The 25,353-nt window shown below is 40.4% G+C and overlaps 2 protein-coding genes across 4 annotated transcripts; both read left to right on the forward strand.

The window, feature by feature from the left end:
- The first annotated feature begins 1,472 nt into the window (after window positions 1-1,472).
- On the forward strand, window positions 1,473-10,595 carry LOC111227859 (microtubule-actin cross-linking factor 1-like). Its single transcript, XM_022753584.1, has 24 exons — window positions 1,473-1,523; window positions 1,731-1,895; window positions 2,039-2,194; window positions 2,600-2,797; window positions 3,258-3,386; window positions 3,523-3,693; window positions 3,817-3,972; window positions 4,090-4,296; window positions 4,390-4,509; window positions 4,588-4,757; window positions 4,873-5,032; window positions 5,151-5,345; window positions 6,086-6,211; window positions 6,546-6,689; window positions 6,933-7,121; window positions 7,353-7,467; window positions 7,609-7,694; window positions 7,891-8,053; window positions 8,235-8,389; window positions 8,483-8,557; window positions 8,891-9,008; window positions 9,801-9,946; window positions 10,305-10,442; window positions 10,554-10,595. Exons 1-24 carry the CDS (start codon window positions 1,473-1,475, stop codon window positions 10,593-10,595), a joined length of 3,375 nt encoding a protein of 1,124 aa, XP_022609305.1.
- Window positions 10,596-15,235: 4,640 nt separating this feature from the next.
- LOC111227886 (riboflavin transporter 2-like) lies at window positions 15,236-24,021 on the forward strand. Of its 3 annotated transcripts, XM_022753618.1 has the most exons (5): window positions 18,880-19,050; window positions 19,845-19,910; window positions 20,746-21,829; window positions 22,098-22,221; window positions 23,295-24,021. In XM_022753618.1, the coding sequence occupies exons 2-5, from the start codon at window positions 19,898-19,900 to the stop codon at window positions 23,505-23,507; spliced, it is 1,434 nt and encodes a 477-aa protein (XP_022609339.1). In that variant the 5' UTR covers window positions 18,880-19,050; window positions 19,845-19,897; the 3' UTR covers window positions 23,508-24,021. The 3 variants fall into 3 exon arrangements, with proteins under 3 accessions (XP_022609341.1, XP_022609339.1, XP_022609340.1); XM_022753620.1 differs by lacking the exons at window positions 18,880-19,050; window positions 19,845-19,910 and adding an exon at window positions 15,236-15,354; XM_022753619.1 differs by lacking the exon at window positions 19,845-19,910.
- Window positions 24,022-25,353: the final 1,332 nt, after the last annotated feature.

Consider the following 25,353-nt stretch of genomic DNA (forward strand, 5'->3'; position numbering starts at 1 on the left):
CAGGACAACAAGCACACCCTGGCTGAGCTGTCCAAATTGGAGCTGGGCCTCAGCAGTGTCAAGACACAGGCAGATGAGCTGCTGGCTAACACACAGGCAGCTGGTGATGTTTCCATTGGCACAGGTAATCCTCTTCTCAGAAATTACCTTGCTTGAATACAAATATGATATTGTCCCAAGACATCGATATAAACATGCTGCTGGTGCAGTGTTATTAACTGATATATTGGGACAGATTCTAAGCTATGTCCTTGCTATATCCTGGCAATCCTAGCAATCCAGGAGCGAGTGTCCAGCTTGTCCCAGCTGTGGGATGAGACACACACTCAGGCCCAGGAGAGGGAAAACTGGCTGCTCAAACTCTTGGATCTTGCTATGAAGTTCTGGAGTGATGTCAGCGATGTCACGGCTGCTCTCAGTGATGCACAGCAGGCGGTTTTGGACCTCAATGCTAGTCGGACAGACTCTGAAACAATCCGCCAGAGCCTTGAAACCATGCAGGTTTGTCTGGAAACTCTCTGGAACATAAAAAAACCCATATTGCGATCTATAATTATTCACCATGACACTGTATAAAATGTTTTATTCTTTCCACTTCAGACTGTCAGGGAGGATATTGACAGTTTGCAGGGAGATCTGGACACCCTTGGTGTTCTGGGAATGGACCTGATGTCAGCATGCGGGGATACAGACAAACCAGATGTCACAAAGAGCCTAGATGAAGTAAGCAGTAATTTAAATAATCATAAATAAATAATTTGTCTCATGAAGATGAAGATGTGTTGACAAACTTAACACTCTGTCTTTTGCTGTCTTGAAGCTCTATTGCACATGGAACAACTTGAGCAAACTGTGGAACGAATGTCACAAAAAGCTGGAGGAGTCCTTGCAGATGGCACTACACTATCAAGACACTATGCAGGTGTGTGTGTGTGTGTGTGTGTATACTTACAGTATATGTCTGCATTATGTGTATATGCGTACCCATACATTAACAAATATGCCATGAAAAGTATCATAGCCATGTCAGACAGGGCACTTTGGCAACCAGGGCAGCAGACTCGGGCAGCAGTCTTATGGCCTCCTGCCAAAGACAAAGCTAGTCTTTTATTTTGTTGCAATAGAAAAGTTCAGACTGTGACTCCCTGTAGTTTCACTGTGAGTAAATGACAGATGGTGTGGTCCTCTGCCAAAGGCAAATGAGTTAAATGGTGTAAACTGCATGAGACATGAACTAGATGAAATGTATGCAGCAGTATGTATCAGCAAGGACACATGTTTTGATGATAAGAACAAAAATGTAATCAATGTTACAGTCACACAACATGGTAAGAATTAAGGGCTGAGTGGAACAAACAGAGATTGGACAGTATCTCATTAAATGTGCTTATATTCACACTTTGTTATTGTTTTGCTAATAGGGTCTTTTTGAGTGGTTGAAGTCAGCTGAGCTGAGGTCTACTGAAGAATTCATGGTAGGAACTGACCTGGAATCAGTTAAAGAGCAGCTATGTGATCTCAAGGTGAGTTTGTACACCAAAGTACACCCATAACCATCAATGAGACTAACTGATGACTAGTTTTGCCCAGTAAATGTGCTAGTTTCTCTTTTCTCTTTTTTTAAATTTTATTTGTGTAATGCATTTTATTATTACATAAAACATGTCAGTGATGAAAATAGTGAGCTGAATGTTAGTTCACACATATTCATTCTTAATTTTTTGCTTCAGGAATTTAAGCGAGAACTTTACCAGAAGAAGATTGAGATAGAAAGCCTGAACCATCGCTTTGTATGCCGGCTGTCTCCAGGCTCAGAGCGCCCAGGTTCAGTCTCACCGCTGTGTGACTTCAGACTGCGCTGGGACAGCCTGGAGTCGGAGACGGTCAGCAGACAGGTGAGAATATGGAAACAGATATCACAGATTAATATAAATAAGTCCTGTCATCAAGCCACCAAGTTTAAACATATACCGGTAATTAGCTGTTCTCATAATGCTATGTCACCTAAAAGCTTTCTATCCACGCGTTATATTTTCAGCATCAGCTGGAGTGTGCTTTGCTGGGTCTGGGTCAGTTCCAAAACACATTGGATGAGCTGCACACATGGCTTTCCCGCACCGCAGAACAACTGCAGGGCAGCCAGCCAATCAGCATCGACCTGCAGGCCTGTGAAATAGAGCTGGCCAAACACAAGGTTGGTGCTGGTCTAGTTACATCAATGTAGAGTGCATCATTGTAGGGCTGTATGGTCAGGGAGGTCCTAAGGTAATAAAGCTTTTTCAGACTTTGAAGGTCTCAGAAAACAATAAACCTTGGAACTCAGATTTTCTCATAGAACTGTGGCTTTATCTGCTAGTGAACACTGAACACTCAACCTTGAATTAGCAACAGGCTTCTGTGTCCTGAGTGTTCACCACTGTGTCCACCAGTGTCTGTACTATGTGCCTTACCAACAGCTAGCCTCACCACTGCTAGAATCCCAGGACAACTAAGATCAGAAAACACTTCGCTCTAACACCTCTCAAGCAATACGTTTTAATTAATCAGTCACTGATACTTTGATAAATCTCTGACTCCTGATGCCTTTTCTCTCTCAAAGGTCTTGCGTAATGATGTCATGTCCCATGTTCGCACAATGGAGTCACTGAACCAGGCAGGCAGGGGGCTGCTGGAGGTTGGGTCCGGGGACAGTCCACATGGTCTGCAGTCTCGCCTGGAGCAACTCAATGAAAGCTGGGAGTTTGTTCGCTGTGAGACTGAACGCAGGCAGCTGGAACTAGAGAACAGACTGAGCCAGGTGAAGAGAGAAAACATCCATTATTCTGTTACAGTCACAGTAACAGCCAGAGGGTAGATTAGACTAATAGTTACCTGTGTGTATAGTACATTATTACACAGTATAATAGGAGGCTGCATCGTAACATATTTTAGTTTCACATTAGTATGTGATGGTGCCATCTTGTGGTGATTGTCTGATTAGGAATGAATTATATGTGTGTTTGTTTTTTTAAACTGAGAAAGATGAATACACAAGTGTGTTAAAGCAAGCCCAAATTTGAATGTACAGCTTTTTGTCATAAAGGAAATGTAGCATGTAATATATATATATAGTTATCTTCAAATAAAAAATAGTACAAAGTTTGATGGCACATAATGGAACTTTTGAGATAACTTATTATGAGGTAAAATGACAACCTTGTTACCATTGTTAATTTTTTTTCAGTCTTTACTTACTTGATGGATCATTTTTATTACAGGTCCAAGACGTTACAATGGAGATTCAGGATCTTCTGCAGTGGCTGGAGAACACAGACCTGAGATTGTCCTCCTCTAAGACCATGTGGGGAATGCCAGACTCTGCCAGTGAAAGGCTCAGTGCACACCTGGTGAGACCCACCAGAATTTTAGCTGTAAAAATTAAAACATATAATCAAGAAAATAAAAATTTGTTCCCCATGAAAATAATAATGTCCTTCCTATAATCCTTCCGATAATTTTCTTAACTGTCTTTAACCATAACAGGAGCTGTGCACTGAGATGGATTCAAAGCTCCACGCCTACACAGATGTGAAGAATGCCATCCACAGGATGTTAGAGAGCGGCAACGTTGTGCGGGGATCGAGCACCGAACACAGCCTGTCTATTCTTGAACAGAAATGGGCGTCTGTTTACAGCAAAGTCCAGGAGCGAAAGGTAATTTTACTTTACATAGTCATCATCATGTATCACCTCAGTTAAATTTGTTTTCAGTGTGAATCGCTTTTTATTATGAATACAAGCTCATGATTATATTAAAGCGTAATGCTTGTCCTGCAGGCGAAGCTTACAGAGGGACTGAGTCTGGCCAAGGAGTTCCACAGTAACGTCCAGGAACTTCTCACGAAGATGAGCAAGTGTGAAGAGTCTATTGGGCTTCTTCCTTCTCCCAGCTTTGTTCTGGACACTGTTTGTACTCAGCTGCAGAATCACAGAGTACGTCTTTTTATACCTGCTGTATTCCTTCTTTCTGCCTGCTTCAGATCCAGAGTTACATAAACTTTTGTAAGTATTTGTTTTTGGTCACTAATAACATTGAACTTCTTTTAACAGACGCTAGTCAATGAGGTGAACAGTTACTGTGAGAAGAAGACCACAGTGGAGAACACAGGCTGTAGACTAACTGAACTGAGCAGGAAGGAAGAGTGCGATGTCATTCATAACCTAATAATGACCGTCCAGGATCGCTACAAAAAGCTACAGCAACGCACCTCAGAGAGAGGCAGGATGCTGGAAGAGGTCAAAAAGAATGCCAAACAGGTAACCCGCTTCGTCACCTCCAATATGAATGGATGACTTTCGCTTTCATGCTCAAAGCCTCACGTCTATCTGTCTTTATCTCTCATATTTCAGTTCAATGAATCTTGGCGCCTGCTAGTGGACTGGATGACTGAAGTCGAACAGACATTAGACACGCATAAAGAGATTGCTGTGTCCCATGAGGAGATCAAACAACAGCTGACTGAACAGAAGGTGCATCACAATGAAAACAACTTGGTAACATGCTCTTTGTTTATGAGTATCTTTACTGATCAATTGTTTGGTAATTAGGAGTTCCAGAAACTGCTGAGGTCAAAGAGGCCCATGTATGAGGCCACACTGAAGAATGGTCGCAGCCTCCATGAAAGAGCTCACACTGGCCACGATAGACAACATCTGGAAAACCTGCTGGCTGAACTCAAAGACACATGGGACACCATCAGTGGCAAGTCTATGGAGAGGTATGCAACGCCGCTAAAGTTGAACATACACAACAAAATTTCTTTCAAATGACACACCAAAACTTCTGATTTATCCAGAGTAATGTTGAAAATGTTGTGTGTGGTTTTCTTTCAGGCAGCATAAGCTGGAGGAAGCACTGCTGTTCTCAGGCAGGTTCACCGATGCTCTCCAGGCCCTGAATGACTGGTTGTACAGAGCAGAGCCCCAACTGGCTGAGGATGTTCCTGTTGGTGGAGACAAAGACATGGTCAATAATCTGATTGACAAACACAAGGTACACCTGTGAACTTATTGATGTTAAGTTGCTGTATGCTGCTTTTTATCTATATTTTGTGTCACAATCCTGTCCTGCAAGGAAGTTGCAGGTTCTCACCAAATATTCTTTCTCTCAGGCTTTCCAAAAAGAGTTAGGGAAGCGAGCCGGCTGCATTAGAACCCTGAAGCGCTCTGTGAGGGATCTGACCAGGAGCAGCACAGCTGACGCCCACTGGCTGCAGGAGCAGATGGATGAACTGGAGGGCCGCTGGGAGGCTGTGTGCAAGCTGTCAGTCAGCAAGCAAGACAGGCTGGAAGCTGCACTTCAGCAGGTACTTGTTCAGCTAAAAAGCCTAATACCTGATAAATAATAAATGCTAAAAAGACTGAAGCTTTATAAGCTTCTTCTTTTAGTTTCTAGTTACTTGAGTCAAAGTATACAAACTTATGGTCAAATATTACTTCTATACCAGGGGAAGTTGTTCAGTCAAATGTTTGAGTTAAAGTACTGGATTATTTGCTTAAAAAAATAGTTTTCAAAAGTACATTTTTTTATGTCAACACATTGTTGTATCCACTGTGCATTTACAAAAAAACACAATTGAATCAACAAAAGCACAGCCAACTACTACAAGCTCTCTCTTTAAGAGTTTATTTGGAATTAAACAAACATTATATACTTCAACAAACTTTCTCAAGTTGGACAGCAGTGAAGAAATTTGGTTTTGGTAAACACAGCCAACATTACTGTACACAACAGTACTCAAGTAAATGTACTTCATTACTGTCCAAACCTGGCTTTTGAATACTGATACTTCTGTTTTTGGACTGAAATTATCAATCTACAATACATTGCAGTGACAGTGGCTTTAAATGTGACAATTTTCCTGCAAAAACCACGAACGTTCATGTTTCTCTCAAATTTAGTAAATGGTAAATTAAGTCTAAATGGTCATGTGGAAACATCAACCATACCAGAAATGAATGATGGTTGCGTAACCTATATCTGACCATTAATAAAAGTTGATAAGGAGGTTCAATCCCAGCTCTTATCTTTCTATGTCCTCGTTAGGCTGAGAAGTTCGATGGCCTTGTCCACTCCTTCATGGAGCGCCTTACTGAGGCAGAGAGGATACTGAAATATGGGCTGGTACCAGAGGAGGAGGAAAGTTTGCTTGCCTTCCGCAAACAGCACAAGGTTAGTATAACATGATACTTTACCACTCTCAATAGGGAAGTTAATTTTTTTCCCATCTTGTCTGCTTCCAGTGGGGTCAAAGGTCAGGGTCTGCTACACAACAACAAGGGCTGATAAGGATTCAGTATTTGGCTCAAGGGCAGTTAAGCAAGTCGATGCTTGAACTAACTTCACCCCTTTGTAGGTCTGGTGCTTTGACCATTAAGCCACTGTTGTATAGGCACATTTCAGCAATCGGAAAAATGATCAATCAGCTGTACGTCGTGAATGATGGCCATCCCAAATGCGTTACTGGATAAAACCCTTAAATATCCTTTTATCTAACCCTCTACAGGAGTCAATGAGTGCTTTGCAAGTTCAGGCTGTGGAGTTAGAGAACATCCAGTGTCTGGGTGAGGAGATCTTGGATTCCTGTCACCCAGACTCCATAATCACCCTCAAATCTTGGATCAGTGTCACCAAAACCCGCTATGAGGAGGTGAGTGCTTTCATGACCACATAATAAACAGTAGAAAATGTATTATAAATAAATCATATATCATAAATAAATCACAAATTAATTAGGAAATTATTTAGTTAGGTAACTGAAAATCCTTTGAAGACAGGAAGACATGTTTTCAATAACTAGACATTTCTAAACTAGAAAAGCGTGTCAAATTTGAGAGCATCCAGATGTGACTGGTGTAATTTCCTCCTGCTTCTTCCCCCTTTCCTGAGTCAGGTTCAGACGTGGGCTCAGCAGCAGGGCCAGAAAATCCAGGCCAACTTGTCAGCACTGGAGGCAGAGAAAGAGGAAGTCCAGAGGCTTCTAGACTGGATCTCTTCTGCAGAGGAAGCCCTCAACCTCAGAGACCAAGAGCTTCCACCTGAGACCACAGAGCAGAACCAGGAACTCATTGAGCAACACACGGTACAATTTTTTCTCTGTTCTATGAGCTACCCAGAAAACAATCTTACTGTGCTCAAATCAAGAGTCTCCACTTCTTGCTCAGGATGTCCATATGCTTTTTTAAAAATATTTACATCACAATATAACCTTTACCATTTTACTGTGGTGGCAATGTTCTCTAACTAAAGGATTTCCCACTTACAGCGCATTAAGATGCATCTTTACAATTTCATGTTATTACTGATTCTTCAGGTATTCATGGAGGAGTTGAATAAAAAGTTTCCAGATGTTGAACACGCCACAAAGTCCTGCAAACACAAGAGCATTCCTAAACAGCACGTGTCTCCCAGCAAAAGGCCGCTCACAAGTAAGCCACCGTATAGTTCACATTACATCAACACATGAAAAAAGTCATAATTAGCATTAACATCTTGAGGCCTTTCTCTTTGTTAATGATAAAACATTTATAATTTGACTGAGCCACCCATGCTGCTGTTTCTCCATTCAGAGAGGAGGAGCACTCTGAAGATGCAGCCTGTCGTACCGATTCCCCTGGAGCACCTTGACCCCCAGACCCCACAGCTCTGTCAGCTGGTCAGTCAGTGGCAGAAGCTTTGGCTCCTGGCTATGGCGAGACAAAACCGTCTGGAACAACACCAGCAAACACTCAAAGAGGTTATTGTGCCCTTTAAAATATCATTGTGGCAATGATAACAGGTTTTAGTGCCAATACAGTTGGCCTAGTTTTGACTTGAGGTAACATTCAATGACATTTTATGTTTCTGGACAGATGGAGGAATTTGCAAACTTCGACTTCAATATTTGGCGAAAGCGTTACATACAGTGGATCAGTCATTTGAAGTCACGGATCTTAGACGTGTTCCGCAGCATCGACCGCGACCAGGACGGACGCATCAGCCAGAGGGAGTTTATCGATTATGTCCTCGCCTCTAGTAAGAGCCACATGCTATGAATCACTTCACTGTTGTGACCTGTATATCACCTTCTTTCAGTTTCCATTAGGTTCAAAAGATGGCATTTGAAATGTGTAATGAGACTTACTTTATGCCATATCTACAACCTAATTACATTTAGGTTGCACAATTTAAAATCCTCTTGGCTTCACTCCTGTAGAATTTCCCACCAACTCCTTGGAGATGAATGCAGTGGCAAACATCTTTGACATGAACAGTGATGGCTTCATTGACTACTATGAGTTTGTGAGTGCGCTTCATCCTAGCAGAGATCCCTACAGGAAAACCCTGGATGCAGATCAGATAAATGAAGAGGTAGGAACTGTGTGTGCATACGAAAACACGTAAACGTTTTTTCCATTAGAGTGATTCATTTAATGTGACAAACTCATTGTTTGCCTTCTTCAGGTGAGTCGACAGGTATCACAGTGCAACTGTCCCAAGAGGTTCCAAGTGGAGCAAATAAGTGCCAACAGATACAGGGTGAGTCTTTTTTATAGACACAAATTCAAAAAGCAGCTGTTTCATTTACCGCTTTAATCACCTGATGTCTGGTGGGGGTTTGTGGGAACGCATCCTCTGTAATAAACATAGCAATAACAGGGTTGTTTTATTGTAAACATAAAATGAAATGGGTAATTGGAAAGAGCATGGCGTCTAGAAACCTTATGGAAACATCAGTGATCATCATCTTAAAAGTGCCACAGCAATGAGGACTCAAAATATACAAAATATTATTATCCTCTGTGTTATTACTTGTGTAGCTGTGACCTCAAAGCTATAACCTGCAATATGTTTTTTGTGTGTTTGCTGCAGTTTGGAGATTCCCAGCAGCTGCGGATGGTTCGTATCCTGCGGAGCACGTTGATGGTGCGAGTGGGAGGAGGCTGGACTGCTTTAGATGAGTTCCTGGTCAAGAATGACCCCTGCAGAGGTCAGTACACGATCCATAATTCCTGCCCTCAACACATGGCATGACTAAAAGTGCTTTACTGATCATTTGTATGGAAATCAGTTGTAGATTCAAACACGTGACAATACTGATGTATGTAAAAATGATCAGATGAATTATTTCCGATGCCAGATAAACAATAAATCCTCCAAGTTGAGCTTTTAGATCCAGTTTTCTCCTTTGTGTCCTGCTTCCCTACAGTACAGCTGTTGCTAATGTCTGTCTGATACTGTATGGTAATGTTCTGTATATTGTTGTTGTTCAAAGAAAACCAAGTATCTCTAAATTTGGTGATTTTGAATAAAAAACTAAACAGACAAGGTTTTGCGTCATCGGTTTAGAAATTTCTAGAATTTCTTAAGATCAATATTAATTATAACAATAGAATATAGCCCAAAAATACATTGTTGCAAAGCTGAAAACACGGCTCCTACTCTTGGCTTATGAAAACTTGACATTTTGGACATACATGGTTTTCACAGGACAGCCATAGTCAGTACACAAATCTATAAAAACACGTCAGGATTTCTAATAAATGCAATATCTGTCTCTGGTGAAGTTTTAACATTATTGAAATTTTTCTAATCTGTATTATCCACCATATTAACACTGAAACACTGACATTTTTTTTCTTAGCTGACTTTCATTGGCAACCTTGCTTTAATTAGTTCTACATACAGTATGTGTCTGCTGGCTGTTATTTAAGGTGTGGCTGCTGTATAAATTACAAGGTTTACAGTATTCTGTGAAATCCCCTCGCTGTGTCACCAACAGTAAAAGGTCGGACCAACCTGAAGATCAAGGAGAAGTACTTGTCTCCTGCAGGAAGCACTTCTAAAGGCTTGACTGTCAGCAGGTCCAACTCGAGCCTCAGCCTCTACAGCAGCGCCTCTGCCCCGACCAGTCCCATGACACGCAAGGTAAGATTTAAACTCTGTCCTGTTACAAATGCCTGCAGCAGCATCTTGTTTTTTTGTGGACATAGATTTATCAAGATGCTACGTGTTTTATCTTAATATCAAAATATCTATACATATATATATATATATATATATATATATATATATAGATAGATTTGCAGCCTTTACTGGCGTGTGCTGCATTGACATGTTTTGCCACTGTGTCCTTTTAGTTAAGTAAGTATATTTTATTATGTACATATATACAAGAAAAATGCATCTCGTAGTTCATCCAGTTTAACTCTTTTACCTGAAAAGTTTTTGATAGAGATATTTTACCATTGAGATAACCTGTCATGTCTGACATGTCTTGCTTTAGGCGTTATTACGCAGAAGTTTCTCAGGTGACCGCTGCATCCGTCCCAGGAGCTCCATAGCTGCTTTGGGGTCTGATCTACAGTTTGTCACAACAGGGGAGGACAATCCATCCTCACCATCAGGTCAGCCAATCACCTCAGTTGGTCTTTGTCATGCATCATACAGAATTACAATTTTCACTGGATACACAACCATGAAAAATTGCTGCTGTTAACCCCATCCTGTGTGTTTACACTCTTTCATCCTCCAGATGAAGCTGAGAGGTTACCCACATGATTACCTCTGCCTCTGAGCACCATGTGTATGCTGCAGTGCTGAACCCAAACACACAGCCTCGGGGCCCCAAAACAGAGTGATAAGCAGAAGTATCAGTCAAATCTGACAAGCCGACACCGACAGAAAAGTACATGGAAGGTCACCAGAGGTGATGCTGAAGGGCCTTTAGCTTTGATGAATCTCTGTAAAGATAATGTGCGGACAATGAGGATGTCAGTCCAGATGCAAGATTATGTTGTCCTCTGTTGCATTTCATACACTAGTATCTGATTGCGTAGAGAGTAGGAATTGAGAAGTTCTGCATGGATGCTTATTGCATGATAGCCAGAGCCTTGCTTAAATCAGATTTTGTTTTTTTTTTACAGCTTGTTTTTTTATGTGGTTGAAAAGAAAAGCAAAGTCAGACAGTACCAGACGCTGAGAGTAATATGGTGTAAGTGATTTCAAAGTTACATACAGCTAGAACATATTTGTATATGGTATGTGAGGGTGTTGTACTGTTTGACTGCCCCAACTAGCATCCAAAAAAAAAAAAAAACACATATACCAAAACCATTACTAAGTGAAGGGTACAGTATGCTGTCCTTCATTATTTTTGTTTTTATTTCAATCCATGAAGATGACATTGTTGGCAGGGCCACACTGTTTCTGTCTTTTTACCTTTTTTGACACCATGTTTTCAAATAATTATGTATTTTTATTGTTCTGTGTTGTAAGGATGTTTTAAACATTGAAGATTGTGTACTGATCAATGCACTGAAGTGCAACAGGCCATTGTTGATTTGTAGAGATTATTTTCTCAGGATTGGTTTTGCCTTTTGATGTGTGTTTTTCTCTGGAACATTACTGTGAACATATAGATGTGTTGTTTTCTTTATAACACTACTGCCTAGGAAAGTTTTGTTTAGCACATTATTTTCATAAAAATGCACTTTTCTGTGTCCAACTACTGATAGGTTGTTTTTGCTAAGTGGGGTATTTGGCAGTTGTCATGAGAAAGAGAATTAATTTTGAAACACAAACTATAATTTTAGTTTGTGTTTCATAAAAATGTTGAATTTTTTCAATTGTGTTTGAGCAGAATGCACTGGAGGTGATACTGTATGGTTGAACAGTGTAGTTCTTCAGTGACATCTGCCTTCTAGTTTCTCTGTCTTTTCAGCATCTTTTACCAAAAGCAGTATATATATATATCTCTTTTTTCTGTTCTCCTGCCTTTGTTGTTTGATTTCTATAATCTCCTGTCCTGTCAGAAATCCTCACAGCTGTCTTAATGTTATTACTCTACTTTTAAAGGTGTTTTGGAAACATGTAAGACTAAGACCTGAAGATACCAATATGCATTGTTTTAGCAAAAAATACTGAAACACATTTACCCTGAGAGAGAGAAGCAACTGCAGCGCCACCACCACAGCACAGGCTGTTCAGTGTTGATCTGTGCCTGGCCTTTACTCTGTGGTTTCATTATAGAGCAGTAAATACTTCACAATATGTTATCAGCTGTGTAAAGGTATTGTATTTGTAATTGTCCCTTTGTACTAGACGTCTACCTGACGTTGAAGACAGTAGCTTATGTACTTAATTGCATTTGCTCTATGCAGTTGTGAAAAAGATTTTTTAAAGTCAAAACTGTTTTTACATGATAAAGTACCTTTTACTCTTGGCCTCAATGTGTTGATGTTTGGAGAAGGTTGATAATTTACTGCACTGTAAAAATACAATAGCCAGATTTCACTACTATTGCTATGCACCCTAATCTTTCTGTACTGTAAATGTTTCTATACCCAGCACTCGTTCCAATGTCTAATTTAGGGAAACTGTAGATGAATGTCACTAATAATTTTAAGTCCACTTGTATAAAAATAAATCTTTTTGTAATAAAAATTTTAATATTTGCTGTGATCATTCAAATTATACAATGCTGCATTCATATGCTATTCTGCCAATTGACACATGATCAAGTTAACACCTGCACATGAACAAACCAAATGTCCAGTTTAATTATAACACAGTATGCTAGTTTGTTTACTTTGGCTAGCTAATATTCCAGTGCCTGTGAATTTCCTTATGCCTGCTATTACAGATTTTTTTTTTTCGCCACTTGGGGGCAGTGAATTCAACATATCACCTTTTCACCTTTGTAGTTGTTCTAGTGAACTTGTTAAAAAAAAATAGTTGACTACTTATACATACTTCTGTGAAGCAACACATTCATTCAGAGTCCAGTTTTTGTCCACCTTGCTAATGTAAGTCCAAAGCTTATTCTCTACCAACGCCTGAAATATCTGGCTCCTAACAGCTTTTTTTGTTTAATTTTTTTGTTTGTGATGGAAACAGCGTTGTAAGAGAGAATGAATGAACTGAAACAGTAACGTTGTGGCCACAAATCAAAAGCAGTGCATTAAAAGAAGCTATAAAGCTCTGTTAAACTGCGTAGTCGGGTGATAATTCTCTGTCATTTGTTCCATTGTTATTGTAAATATATTTACTATAGCACCTTTAATTGCTCACTAACAAAACTAAAGAGAAAGGAAAGATTAACATCCAAATCATCAACTTCACTTTGCACACAATTATATTTTAAAAGAGACTGCTAATAAATATTGAGAATGTTTTCATAAATTAATATATAGATGAATCTGCCACGTTAGACATTATGTTACACCCTGACCAAGGAGGATCCAGTTATAAAAGAGGGTGTCACCAGTCACCATAACAACATAATGAGGATAAAGGTCAGGTGTACATTGTCTTGTGTTTGGTATCTTATTTAACGTGTAATTCTCACTGTCAGAAATTTCATCCATGTATCCCCAGCTCAGGCAGCCCTCCTGTTGATGTCTAACAAGTGAATCTTTCAGACCCACTCGCACCGTACAGGCAGTACCAAAAACACAGACATATTTGTTTAAACACAGAGCCCCAGCAGTTTTGAGAAAAGAAAGCAGAGTATTGTACTGCTACACAAATAGTCACCATGACTCCAGGTCACAGGAGTGCCCTGTACAATCCTGAAGTTTTAATCAAAACAACACTGTCCTGTGACTGGACATCAGTGATGATTTTGTGTGTAGCAGAAGAATGAGGTCATGCAATCAGCAGACATGTCTTTGGTAATTTTGATCTTGTCACCCAGGAACATTTTGTAATTTACAGCCAGACAATGCACATAATATATACCAAGTATTATCCACAATATATACGAATAACAGCATTCTTCCGGAAGATTCACATCCCTATGTTTCATCATAGCATAAAGGTGATCACGCAGAATAACTTCCCTTTAAAGCAACGGAAACAACAAATTGTCTCACACTCAGTCTGGAAAAAAGATGTGATGTCACAGTTCCACAGATTGTTTGTGTTTCTATTCGACTGTGCAAATTCATTGGTTAGAAGTTGACACTGAAACAGGAAACTCAATGAAATCATCAGTCACACTGGCTTCAGCTGAAATGAATGGGGGATCCAGCTATAATTCCTGAGACAGAAGTTGTTGGTGTTTCTCCACTTATTTATTTGCGTTTCTCTCTCATCTGTCACTCATATTAAATTTAATATGATTGTCTTTCATTATATTCACTGACCCTCTCACAGGTGCATTCATGAGCAGTATGGGAAGATAGAGCACTCACAATATCATCAAGGTTTATCCTATTGTAAACCATGTGAGGTCTTTCTTTGGCCAAAAACACATACTTAATAATTACTAAATAATAAGAACAACTGTAATAATGTCAGTAAAAAAAATAAGATGAACATGCTAAACAATCAGTCTAACTTTTTGTTGTGTCACAACTGTAGCAAAGAGTACATTGAAGTACAAAGCATTTATCAAAAGTGACCAATTACAACAACCTGTGAGGATTTAAAGCAGCTTCAGGGTGGTTGTGGCAGATATACTGGATATGTTCGCAGATTGCACTTTTCAGTAGGTTTGTAGTTTTGTTTAGTAATGTGAAGGACACTGGAATAGTTAACAAAATCAACCTGGCTGTGTATATTGAGTCACTTTGCTAAACATGATATACAGAGATCAATTTGCAAACAGCATAGGTAGAATATATTGGGACAGGAAAGGACAGAGATTTAATTTATATTAAGCAGCAACAAAACATTTCAGTTTTCCTCAGTCCCACATCCACAAGCCTAAAAAGAGCTTTGTTGTTATGTCTCAGGGAGGGAACATGTAGTACCAGTCAGAGCAGAAGTGGGTGCAAGGGCACTCAAATGAAATACCATCCAGTGAAGTTACTGCCCAACAGGGGTCATTCATTTGAGCTGGAATTTGTGCTGAACAAAAGCCAGACTGACCCCAACCAAACACCCACTCAGAAATCACAGAGAGCTGTCCAAAGTCATCTTCTGGTTGGCTAAGCTGCCCTCATTCAAACTCTACCCAAGGGGGCAACCTTCATGTTCATGTACTACAATTTTTCTTTCACCTTATTTTCCCCTTCTTTCATCCTTCCTCTCTCCTTCCTTCCTTCTTTATGTCCTTGTTCCCTCCCTCCACCCACCACTCCTGCCAAGAAGTTTTGGTTCCCAAACTGGACCCCTGGCTCAGCCCTCAGTGGTCACATGACACAAATCCACAGATCTAGACTGGTAAAGTACAAAGCACTCAAGTCAATGTGTATGCATACTTCACAGACAGGAACATCAGAAGGCCACTGCTTTTACACATCAGAGGAGAGCAGCCCTCAGCTCAGTTTCCACTGCACTTGTGTGACCTTTCATCAGGACTGACTCTGCACTTTCATTCCCATAAGCAGGTAGGTGGTATCTTGCGTCATTTACAATGATAAACAGAGGTAATTTAAACTGCTGAAATTAGTTCAGACAGTTTAGGTGTGTAATTTTATAATGAAGCAATTTGTCACAGATTTGTGAAATGGTCCAGTTTAGGATTTTAGAAACACAACTAAACACCAAATTATTTTACTTTTAATAGTCTGGTTAAAGGTTCTGGCAGATTTCCCACTGCACTGCCTTTGGGCTTTACTTTAGAAGTGTTCTCATCATCATATATTCTAGGATACAAAAAAAAGTGTAATTTGACATTTGTATGCAGTTTTCTTACACAACTTTAAATTCAGATATTTGATTTTGTTTGATTTGTGTGATTGCATGATTGGATTTCAAGTGTTTCAAAGTCACAATTTGTCAACATGCAGTATGTGAGGAGAACTATCTTTTAATACAACCCTAAATAATCATTTTAATACGTGCTGCTCTGTAGAAATCTGCTCTATAACATGGTTCTTACATTCTCAACCTAATCCTAAACCTCCTATTTGTTGTTGGCAGCCTTGAAAAAGGGGGCTGCTTAGACTGCGAACAACAATAACACAGACGCATGGGAACTTGCAGCAGTCTGGTTTATATTGTGAGAAAACTTCAAGATATCTGCTGGCTCTCGAAAACAGTGCAGTTTAGTAAGATTAGGAATCACCTGCTGAAAATGGAAAATTCTGACCTGATGATGGTGCTGTATAAAGAAGACAGAGGATCACAAACAGGGGGACAATAGTACAAATAGAACAACATTTTTGCACTCAAATTGTGTCAACCTCATGGTGGCACTTAAGGAAAAATCATAAGATCACCATCATCATCATCATCATCTGGGAATCATGAATGTTTCGCCAAAATTGCAGGGCAACAAACATAGTTTTTGAGATTTTCATCACTTCCATCCCTAGAGCCATGATGCTACCACAGAAAAGGCAGATGGTGTACGCCTTGTCAGCCAGGCTAATGGTCGGCTTATCCTGTGCTGCTACATGGTAGACAGAGCAGTGGAGACCCAGCCTTTGCGTACTCAAGGGGAGTAGGCTACTTGTCAGTGCACCTCTATCACCACCTTATATCATTAAAAATATGTTTAAAACACTCTATACCTTAACCCTCCTTCTTGTGTTTTCGTTTTCCTGTTACTGTGCGTCATGTTCACCCCGTGGTCAGTTTGACCCGTGTTTTAATCGATGTGTGAGAAATAGAGCTAAAAACTATTTTCCTCTCACTACAGAGTGTTTTATTTCTCATCTCTTGATTTACCTGTTAGGGGCTTTCTCGATTGGTCCAGCCGACAAAATCTTGATTAATAATATTTATTGGTAGTGGGCCTCTGGAGTCAGTTATATCCCTCGATTTTCTATTTTAAAAAAATGGTAAAGACACTCACCTTCCAAGGAATCATATACATAAACAAGGTTGTTGTCTTTCTGACTCTTACTAGGGGGGGTACTAGAACACAATGTTTGAATAATTTGTTTTATTTATTTTTCACTTTAATATTATTAACTATTGTAACATCTTGGTGTTACGTCAATTCGACCCATATATATATATTGCAGCTTTGCCCATGTAAATCGTAGTTCCACAGGCATAACTAGTTCTTGCATCACAGGCTGCCACGAGGATTTTTGTGCCGTACTTCCCTGGCCTTACTGGGCATGTATTGCCGGAAGGGGCATTTTCTCGGAATAGGGACAAGACGTTCATCCCACTGTCACCGTCTGGCCCTGGTTGAACATCAGTGGGGAAGGAGCCGCACCCATTTTTCCAGACACTCCTGATGGGGCAAGCTTTGTCATTTCTTGCTCTGGTATCTCTTGTTGTCCAAATCTGGGAAGGACTCTTGCTATTACTTTGTAAGGTCTGAAGTGACATGTGTTGCCACGGAAACAATATTTCTGCACGTTGATGCGCTCCCAAAGACTATCAGTGGCCTCATTGCAGGATCTGTTAACGACTCCAAGCCAAGAAGAAACAAACAATATGGCATCCAAGGTATTCCTCATGCAATTGTCGTTCCACTTGTCGCCATGGACTTTTTTTCCTTCAATGTTTGTCACAGAAATGATGATTCTTTTTTTATAACCTCAATGGCATTAAATAGTTCAAAACAGGATCTTGATGTCACTCGGACTCTCGTCACAGCAAACCTTGTGATTCCTTGATTACAATTTGCGCAGCTGCCCTGCATGCACATCATGAGGTAGTGAGCTCCAAAAGATCTCAAACCATTTTTGGACTTGAATCTTTCCGCTGGAGCAAGTTTCAAACACCAGTAACCTCCTCATCAGACCTCATTCAGATGTGTCTGTATCTTCTGGATGATAACTCCACATCGTCTTCCACCTCAGAAACTGGCTCATCTGTATCACTCGTGCTGCTCGTGGTCACCTCCTCTCATTATCATCATGGATAACTGTCAAGAACTTGCTCAGTGTAAATTCTTCTTCTCATCATTGTGCAAATTGCAGGTGTATGTTGTAAATCCACTCCAACTCTCTACTGACAATGGACAAGTTAGGTGCTTTGTTTGTTTTTTTCTGCAGGAATCCTAAAGACACATTTTGGGACAGGTGCTGGTTGTCAAGTGGTGTTGACTGACAGTGGCACTTATGCTTTTAGTTTTGAGCTTTATTATTGCTTTATGGCCTCTTATTTTTATATTCTGGGTCGAGAACCGACCCGAACAACACAAAGGGTATAATTTCAACCAGAGAATTTTAAAATTTAGTGAAAAAAAAAAAAAGTATTTTATTTTGTTGAGGGAGAGGATTCTGACAAAGTCAAGAAGACTTGAGGCAATAAACATAATTATGTGGTACTTTTATGCATTTAAAACCTAAAAACGGGTCGGTGCCGACCCGAACACAAGAGGAAGGTTAACTAATGATAAATCGGTGTCTAATGTGAATCACTGAACGTAACGTGTGGAGTGCTTTTTTATTTGGCATATTCAGAACGGTTAAAACAACCTTACTAAATGTTTCCCTGTAACTGATTTGAATTGGAAATCTAAACTGCAATGTCATGCCTGTGTTGCAGAAGTTGACAGACTGGTCTTTACAGCTGAATAATGGTCAACAAGATAGACCTGCTTGTACAGGAAGAATCCAATAGAGTCTCTCTACACCATATTAAATACACTGAGGCAGGGAGAGGGGAACAAAAGGAAAGTCAGTGTGATATTTCCAATAACTAGTGCACAACTGTTATGTGAAGCTGTAAAACTGGCTTCACTCTGTCACGCTACAGCCTGTGTGTTTAAATGAGGGCAGACCACAAGGTCGTATGCCGGTTGGGGGAGGGAAAAGAAACAGGAGGAGCTACTCTCACTGACACCTCCCCCTCAGCCCGCTTCCCTCCTATAGGTTAGCTCCCAGGCACAGAGAGCACATGGTTGTGTGATTTTGAAACCACCCTCCAATAGAAAGACGATCAAAGTATCATGGAGGCAGAGGACATGTGCGCCTGTGCAGTCCCTCCCCTATCAAACACGGAAGACAAATGTATAAGCCTGTGGCTACTTTGTGGTCTGGGTTTGTGTAAGAGAGAAGGGGGAGGACATGCATTCACATTCAAACATATATAACAGAATAAACCGTGGTCACAATGCAGTGAAAGATTTTTGAAAGGAAACAGGAGAGAGGTCTCTCCCTTGCTGGGTGAACAAGGTAAGATGATGCATTCTGACACCTTACAGCCCAGAAGTGATGTGTGAGGGGAGTAAGAGGTTATTGGCTTGCCAGGTTATCCTAGAACCATAATGCTCAAATCCCTCAGTCCATGTGCTTCCCAGTCTATGTAATGTGATGAAAAGAAATCATTGTTCAGTTTTAGATTGGACATTTAGAGGCAGTTATGAGGAAATTTCATCATGTTTTACCACATTACACAATCAGCACTGCTTCCTTGTTTCTAAATGTGGCTGAAATGATTGATTTTATTTTATTTTTTATTTGATACATATTTTACTTTTTAATTGTGATTATTAATTGTTTTTAATGGTCAGCTTCTGGTTATTTTGAATAATGTAATCCTCTTGTACCTCTTACGAAGTGGAAAGTCTTTTTACTTGTTTCAATAACAAAATATCATTACACATGTTGTTGTAGTACTGTTTTAGTTGGAAAGCGGTGAAGGTTATTTTTATACCTTCATAATAATTTCCGTTTCATATAGCTCATGTATTTATGTCACAGCCACATGGTTTTTGTGAGAGCAGTGTGTCAGTGTGTGAGAGGTCAGGCATCCCTTGCCAGAGAGAACATGAAGGAGGATAGGATTAGAGGCAGGGAGAAGGGAGAGAGTGGGAAGGTCAATCCCAGCCACATGGGCACATGTTTTTGTTCTCGATACAAATATGTAACATTAACTCGTGGTATGCTTATCTACTGAAACTGTTTTTATTTATGCTGATATGTAGTTACCAAACATTATCTCCAGGGTATCTTTTGGTCCTTTTTAGCCATGCTACAAGGATGACTTTATGGATGGTCGGTCCAGGCTGAAGTGACATTGATGTCCTCTTCAGGTTGAATTACAATTACAATAACTATAACTTTAACTCTCCATTTTGTACTATCATCAGGTCATCATGTTGTCCAATCAACTGCAAAACTAAGGATATTCTCATCAGCTTCAGCAGCACTTTGTGTTTTGTGCTAATTAACAAACATTAGCATGCTAACATGCTAACCTAAGGTGGTTGTAAACATAACTATTACTATACTTTTTGATCAGATGGAACCAATGTGCCTGAATTACAGCCTCACAGAGCTGCTTGCATGTTTGGGCTTAAGCTGCTTTGTTCAGTGTTTTTGCCACTGAGTAATTTCTTCTACTAATACTAATCTCACCCCAAAGCATTTAGTAAAACATATTCACTGTTTCTCTCTCTTCAGAGTATAAAAACAGCTCTTATACTATTACAGAACACTAAGAGCCATCACTCAAACAATAAGTGCATTTCCATCCACCTGTTTTATGCCATCTGAAAAACCTGAGTGTAAGCACCAGAAATTAAAAAAAAAACATCACATAAGAGTAGTAGATGAAAACACACATTAATTAACATTTTCTTTTACAGATTTGGTTAAAATTTGTGTTACATATGGATGGAAACTTAGCTAAAGTGCCATTACATTACATCCAATTCAGATAAGAAAGAAGAAAAGAATACACACAATGTAAATATAACATATCCATCATAGAGCTGTATCTAATAGGCTCATAGTCAGTATTTCGATACCAATCTAACCTTCATCCGAACTGTGCTTCATATGAAAAAAACATTTTTCTTTTTGTAAGGATCCTTCAAGTGTTACAATCTACTAATCAAACTGGCTCATGTTGTGTCTGTGTTTCAGATAGTCAACATCTACATTTCCTCATTTGCCTCATTCCTGCCTCCATCATGTCGCTGCTCACTCACGTGCTGGCGTGTCTGTTTGGTATGGGCTCCTGGGTGGCCATCAATGGGATGTGGGTGGAGCTCCCCTTGATTGTAAATTACATCCCAGAGGGGTGGTACCTGCCCTCATACCTCACAGTCCTCATCCAGATGGCCAACGTAGGTCCACTCTTCATCACCCTGATGCACCGCTTCCGCCCTGGGGCGCTGGACGAGCGGCCGGTTATCTACTGCATTGTGGTGTTGGGGATCATTGCTACATTCCTGCTGGCTTTCTTCTGGAGGCACACAGTGACAATAGGGGGCTCTTTGCACAGTGTGCCCCTGCTGGTGTTAAGCTTCCTGCTCTCCGTAGTAGACTGCACCTCCTCTGTTACCTTTCTGCCTTTCATGATGCGACTGCGTCCACAGTACCTCACTACGTACTTTGCAGGTGAGGGACTCAGTGGTCTGGTGCCTGCACTGGTGGCTCTAATTCAAGGTGTTGGTGTAGTCCACTGTCAGAATGCCACTTTGGCTGGTTTAGCCAACAAAACAGCTGATAATTTCACTGGGGTTAGCAGTGCAGAGCTACAAGCCATCTACCAGCCGGCTAAGTTCTCTGCCCAGGTCTTCTTCGTGTTCCTTAGTGCTATGATGGTCGTGTCCCTGGTAGCCTTCATCCTACTCAACCATCACCCAGCTGTGGCTCGGGAGAGGAAGAATGACCTGTACTTCAGTGGGGATCTTGCTCAGGGGAAGAGAGAACAAGGACTGTCTCTGCACGCTCAGACACCAGAGCAGAAGCCAATGATCAGTCCCCTGGAGGCGGTCAGGAGGGAACCCAGGAGCTCCTTTGGGACGGGGATGTACAGCAATCTCGAGGTGGTGTTCATCTTCCTGGTGCTGGCCTGGGTCAACGCTCTGACTAACGCGGTGCTGCCATCAGTGCAGTCCTATTCCTGTCTGCCTTATGGTAACCAGGCCTACCATCTAGCTGCCACCATGGGTGCTGTTGCTAACCCAGTGGCCTGCTTCATCGCCATGTTTATGCCAATTAGGTAAGAATGAATACTGGAACCACCTCTTTACACAAAGGCTCAATCTAATAAGACTAGGATTTTTTCAGTCTCCTCCAATAACAAAGAAGAGATACATTTACTCATTACTGCAACTCCTACAGGTCACTAGAGTTTGTGGAGGTCACATCTTAAAAGCTGTCCCCTGAATGCATTTAAACTGTCATATTTGTGTGTTTTATGAAGCCAAGTAGTTCAGTGTGCAACAGAAAATCCTCAGTTTAATTCATGCATTAAACTTTGCTTCCAGGTCTCTCATCTTCATGGGTTTCTTGACCATGTTTGGGACTGGATTTGGAGCCTACATCATGGCCATGGCTGCCCTTAGTCCCTGTCCCCTGCTGGTCTACAGTGCTTCTGGAGCTGTAATCATAGTAAGACCCTTTCTCCTAACGCATTCTGACACACAGCTGTTTAGATTATGAAATAAATTACATACTGCAAACAAGTTAATTTTTGATCGCACGTTCTGTCTTGTACATCAGGCTCATGCTACACCTTATAAAAGAATGAAAGTAGAAAGTACAACCCACCTGTCTGTTCACATTGCTTGGTTTTTTAGATAAATGCATGTCAACTCAGTCCCATCTGACTTGATGAAGACAATACTGTCAAACCATCTTAGTGCAATATTTATGAAGTTGTGAATTTTGCCTGAGGAAAATTTCAGTTACCGTCACAGAGGCGTTCATTCACATGTAGATTGGCAAGCACTCTTGTACAAGGTTGCATCATACTGTCCCCGCCTGTATCTGCCAGGAATGAAACTTGTCAGCCTAGGGAAACCTCATGCTGCTCTCTCTCTCCCTCCCACTTTCCCTATCATAGTGAACATAAAAATGTCCAAAAATCATTTAGAAAAAAGCATAGGGGGAAAATCCTAATAGCAAGTTAGCAGGGTTTGAGTTAGCTCGGCTAAAGCTCTGAGAGATTTTTATCCCTCAGAGCTTTTGACAGTCCATTTCTCTTTATCACAATCAATAACTTAATAATTCTAACTTTATTTACACAACACCTCTAAACAGAGAAATGTGATTAGCTTAACTTAAATTACAGTAAACAATAAAAAAATTGCTGAAATGAGGAGCATACATGTACAATTACAACCAAACATAAACTAATGCACAACACAAACAAACAAAAAAAATGGTTTGGTGTATCAATAATCATGATGCCATAACTGCAGTCAAACACCTCAGCAGGGGAATTTATTGACTGCTAGCACTTCAACCAGAGAGGAGGAACTTATGGTTCCGCTTTTGTTGGGAGTGAAAAGCTCCTGTTCCAGCCTGTTCATGATGGCACGACATCGAAAGCCACTGAGCTGGATGATATGTTGAGGTAAAACCAGGACATGTTGCAATCTTAGTGGTATCCATGTAACAGGGACTGGATGTCAATTGTGATTTGCTCAGATATATAAATAATCACCTCTTCTGTGCTGCAGGTCCTGGCCTGGATCCTGTTTGTCCTGTCGCTGTCATATGTGAAGGTCATCATCGGGGTGATTCTGCGGGACGAGGGCCACAGCGCCCTGGTGTGGTGTGGAGCAGTAGTGCAGTTGGGCTCCATGGTTGGCGCCGTATCCATGTTCCCGTTGGTCAGTGTCTATGGACTTTTCAAGTCAGGTGATGCTTGCAACACTAAATGTCCAATGTAGACGATAAGTTAATATGTTTAAGTTAAACACTGCTGTACGAAACTCAACTTCAAATTGCACTTATTTCAGTGGCACCGAATTCATTTTGCTCATCAGATTTACATTTAGTACATCTTCTCACGAGAGTCAGATGATGAATCATTGCTTTTACATAGATATCTCTATTTATTTGACTTATGGAGTGAACTCTAGACAGGGATGAAGTGACATCTACTGTACATTCTCAATGTCTCAGACCACAAACGACCAACTAAAGTGTATGTTACTGCTGAGGATATTATAGTTCCTTCTCAATTCAGAGGTCAAAGCCATTTTACTTGAACTGTTACCATTATGTGAGTGATGTTGCTTTTATAAGAACCTGTGATACCTTTGGCTTTAAGATGTGCCTTAATTTGAGACGGACAGATTTGTAGTTTTTGGTTTGTTTAACGTTATAACTTGCTTTCTGTATGTGACAAGTGTGGAGAAACTGTTATATCCATACCAAATAAAACTTTTCTTTTTATTGCTACCTGAATGAGTGTTTTATTCTGCAAATTCTCTTAAACATTCTCCTTATCCTAATCCAGCTGGGGCAAAATATTTTATGCTTAAGAATAGAGAGAGGACGGGGGTGGGGGGGGGCAGCATGAGCCTGTCTTTAATGTTGGAGTACCGTTGAAGGTAGCATCAACTATTTTGGCAAATGTTACAGGGAATGTGTGAAATGTGAAAAAAAAATTCAATTTCAAAAGGGTATTTTCCATCATAGATAAAACCATCATCCTTCCCACCTATCCCTGAGCACATAGCTGGTGGTTTTACATGGTGCAAGGTATGTGCAGCACAAGCACAAACTACAACAGCTGACAAACATGTCAATAGAGGAGAGGGAGGAAAATATAAGATCCCAGATAACACAGAAAAAGAGACAAAAAAGAAAACATACAATTCATCCCCCACACAATCCAACCGTCCCCTCGTTCCCCTGACAGTTATCTATTCATCTCCTACATATACATATATTATCCTGTTACAGTCTATTATTTATCATTATTATTATTATTATTATCTATTACATACATGTGACATGAAAGGTATCATATGCAAATGTCTTTAAATCATTCATGTAAATAGATTTACCTGACTGTAAAACAGGTTTAATGGGGTTTCCATCTTACAACATTTGCATACAGTGGCCCCAGAAAGCACAATGTGTGCACACTTTATTGTGTGGATTTCATGTTAAATGGATAACACTACCATCAGTCTATACTTAATAACCCATAATGACAAATAAGAACATGTTTGTAGAATTTCTTTCCAAATTCATTAAACATCAAAAACTGAAATCTCTCATTTACAAAAGTATTCAGACCCTTAATTCAGTGCTTTGCAGAACATTGTAGAAGCCCCTTTCAGCATCAATTAAAAAGCCTTCTTGGGAAAGTCTCTACACGCTTTGCAGACCTGGATTTGGGCAGTTTATCCTGTTCTTCCTGTCAGAGTATCTCAAGCTTGGTCTGATTGGATAGAAAAAACTATTATAGATAGAAAAACTGCCACCTTCAGGGGCTCTGTATGCTCTGGGTCATTGTCGAGCTGTAGGGTGAACTGTCGCCCCAGTCTCAGGACGGACGCACTCTGGTGCAGGCTTTCTTCAAGCACCTCTGTATTTGGCTGCATTCATCAGTCCCTCAATTCTGACAAGTCTCCCTGTCGCTGAGAAGCCCCCTCCCCCCATTTCATCATGCTGCCACTACCATGCTTCATCATAGTGATGAGCAGTGTAGTTTTGATCATTTCACGAGACCACAGACTGAGTTTGGCAGGATGGCCAGCTCCAGGAAGAGTCCTGGTGGTT

Source organism: Seriola dumerili, unplaced genomic scaffold (genome assembly GCF_002260705.1).
Source record: "Seriola dumerili isolate Sdu_G_001 unplaced genomic scaffold, Sdu_1.0 BDQW01000191.1, whole genome shotgun sequence".
Lineage (NCBI taxonomy): Eukaryota > Metazoa > Chordata > Actinopteri > Carangiformes > Carangidae > Seriola > Seriola dumerili.

Bases quoted from the DNA above. Each gene is read 5' to 3' on its own strand.
- LOC111227859 (XM_022753584.1), top strand. From the start codon at position 1,473: ATGGTAGGAACTGACCTGGAATCAGTTAAAGAGCAGCTATGTGATCTC. The intron at 2,195-2,599 runs GTTGGTGCTGGT...TCTCTCTCAAAG, and splicing joins TAGAGCTGGCCAAACACAAG to GTCTTGCGTAATGATGTCAT. The intron at 7,468-7,608 runs GTAAGCCACCGT...TTCTCCATTCAG, and splicing joins CAGCAAAAGGCCGCTCACAA to AGAGGAGGAGCACTCTGAAG.
- LOC111227886 (XM_022753618.1), top strand. The intron at 21,830-22,097 runs GTAAGAATGAAT...CTTTGCTTCCAG, and splicing joins GCCATGTTTATGCCAATTAG to GTCTCTCATCTTCATGGGTT. The intron at 22,222-23,294 runs GTAAGACCCTTT...TCTGTGCTGCAG, and splicing joins CTTCTGGAGCTGTAATCATA to GTCCTGGCCTGGATCCTGTT.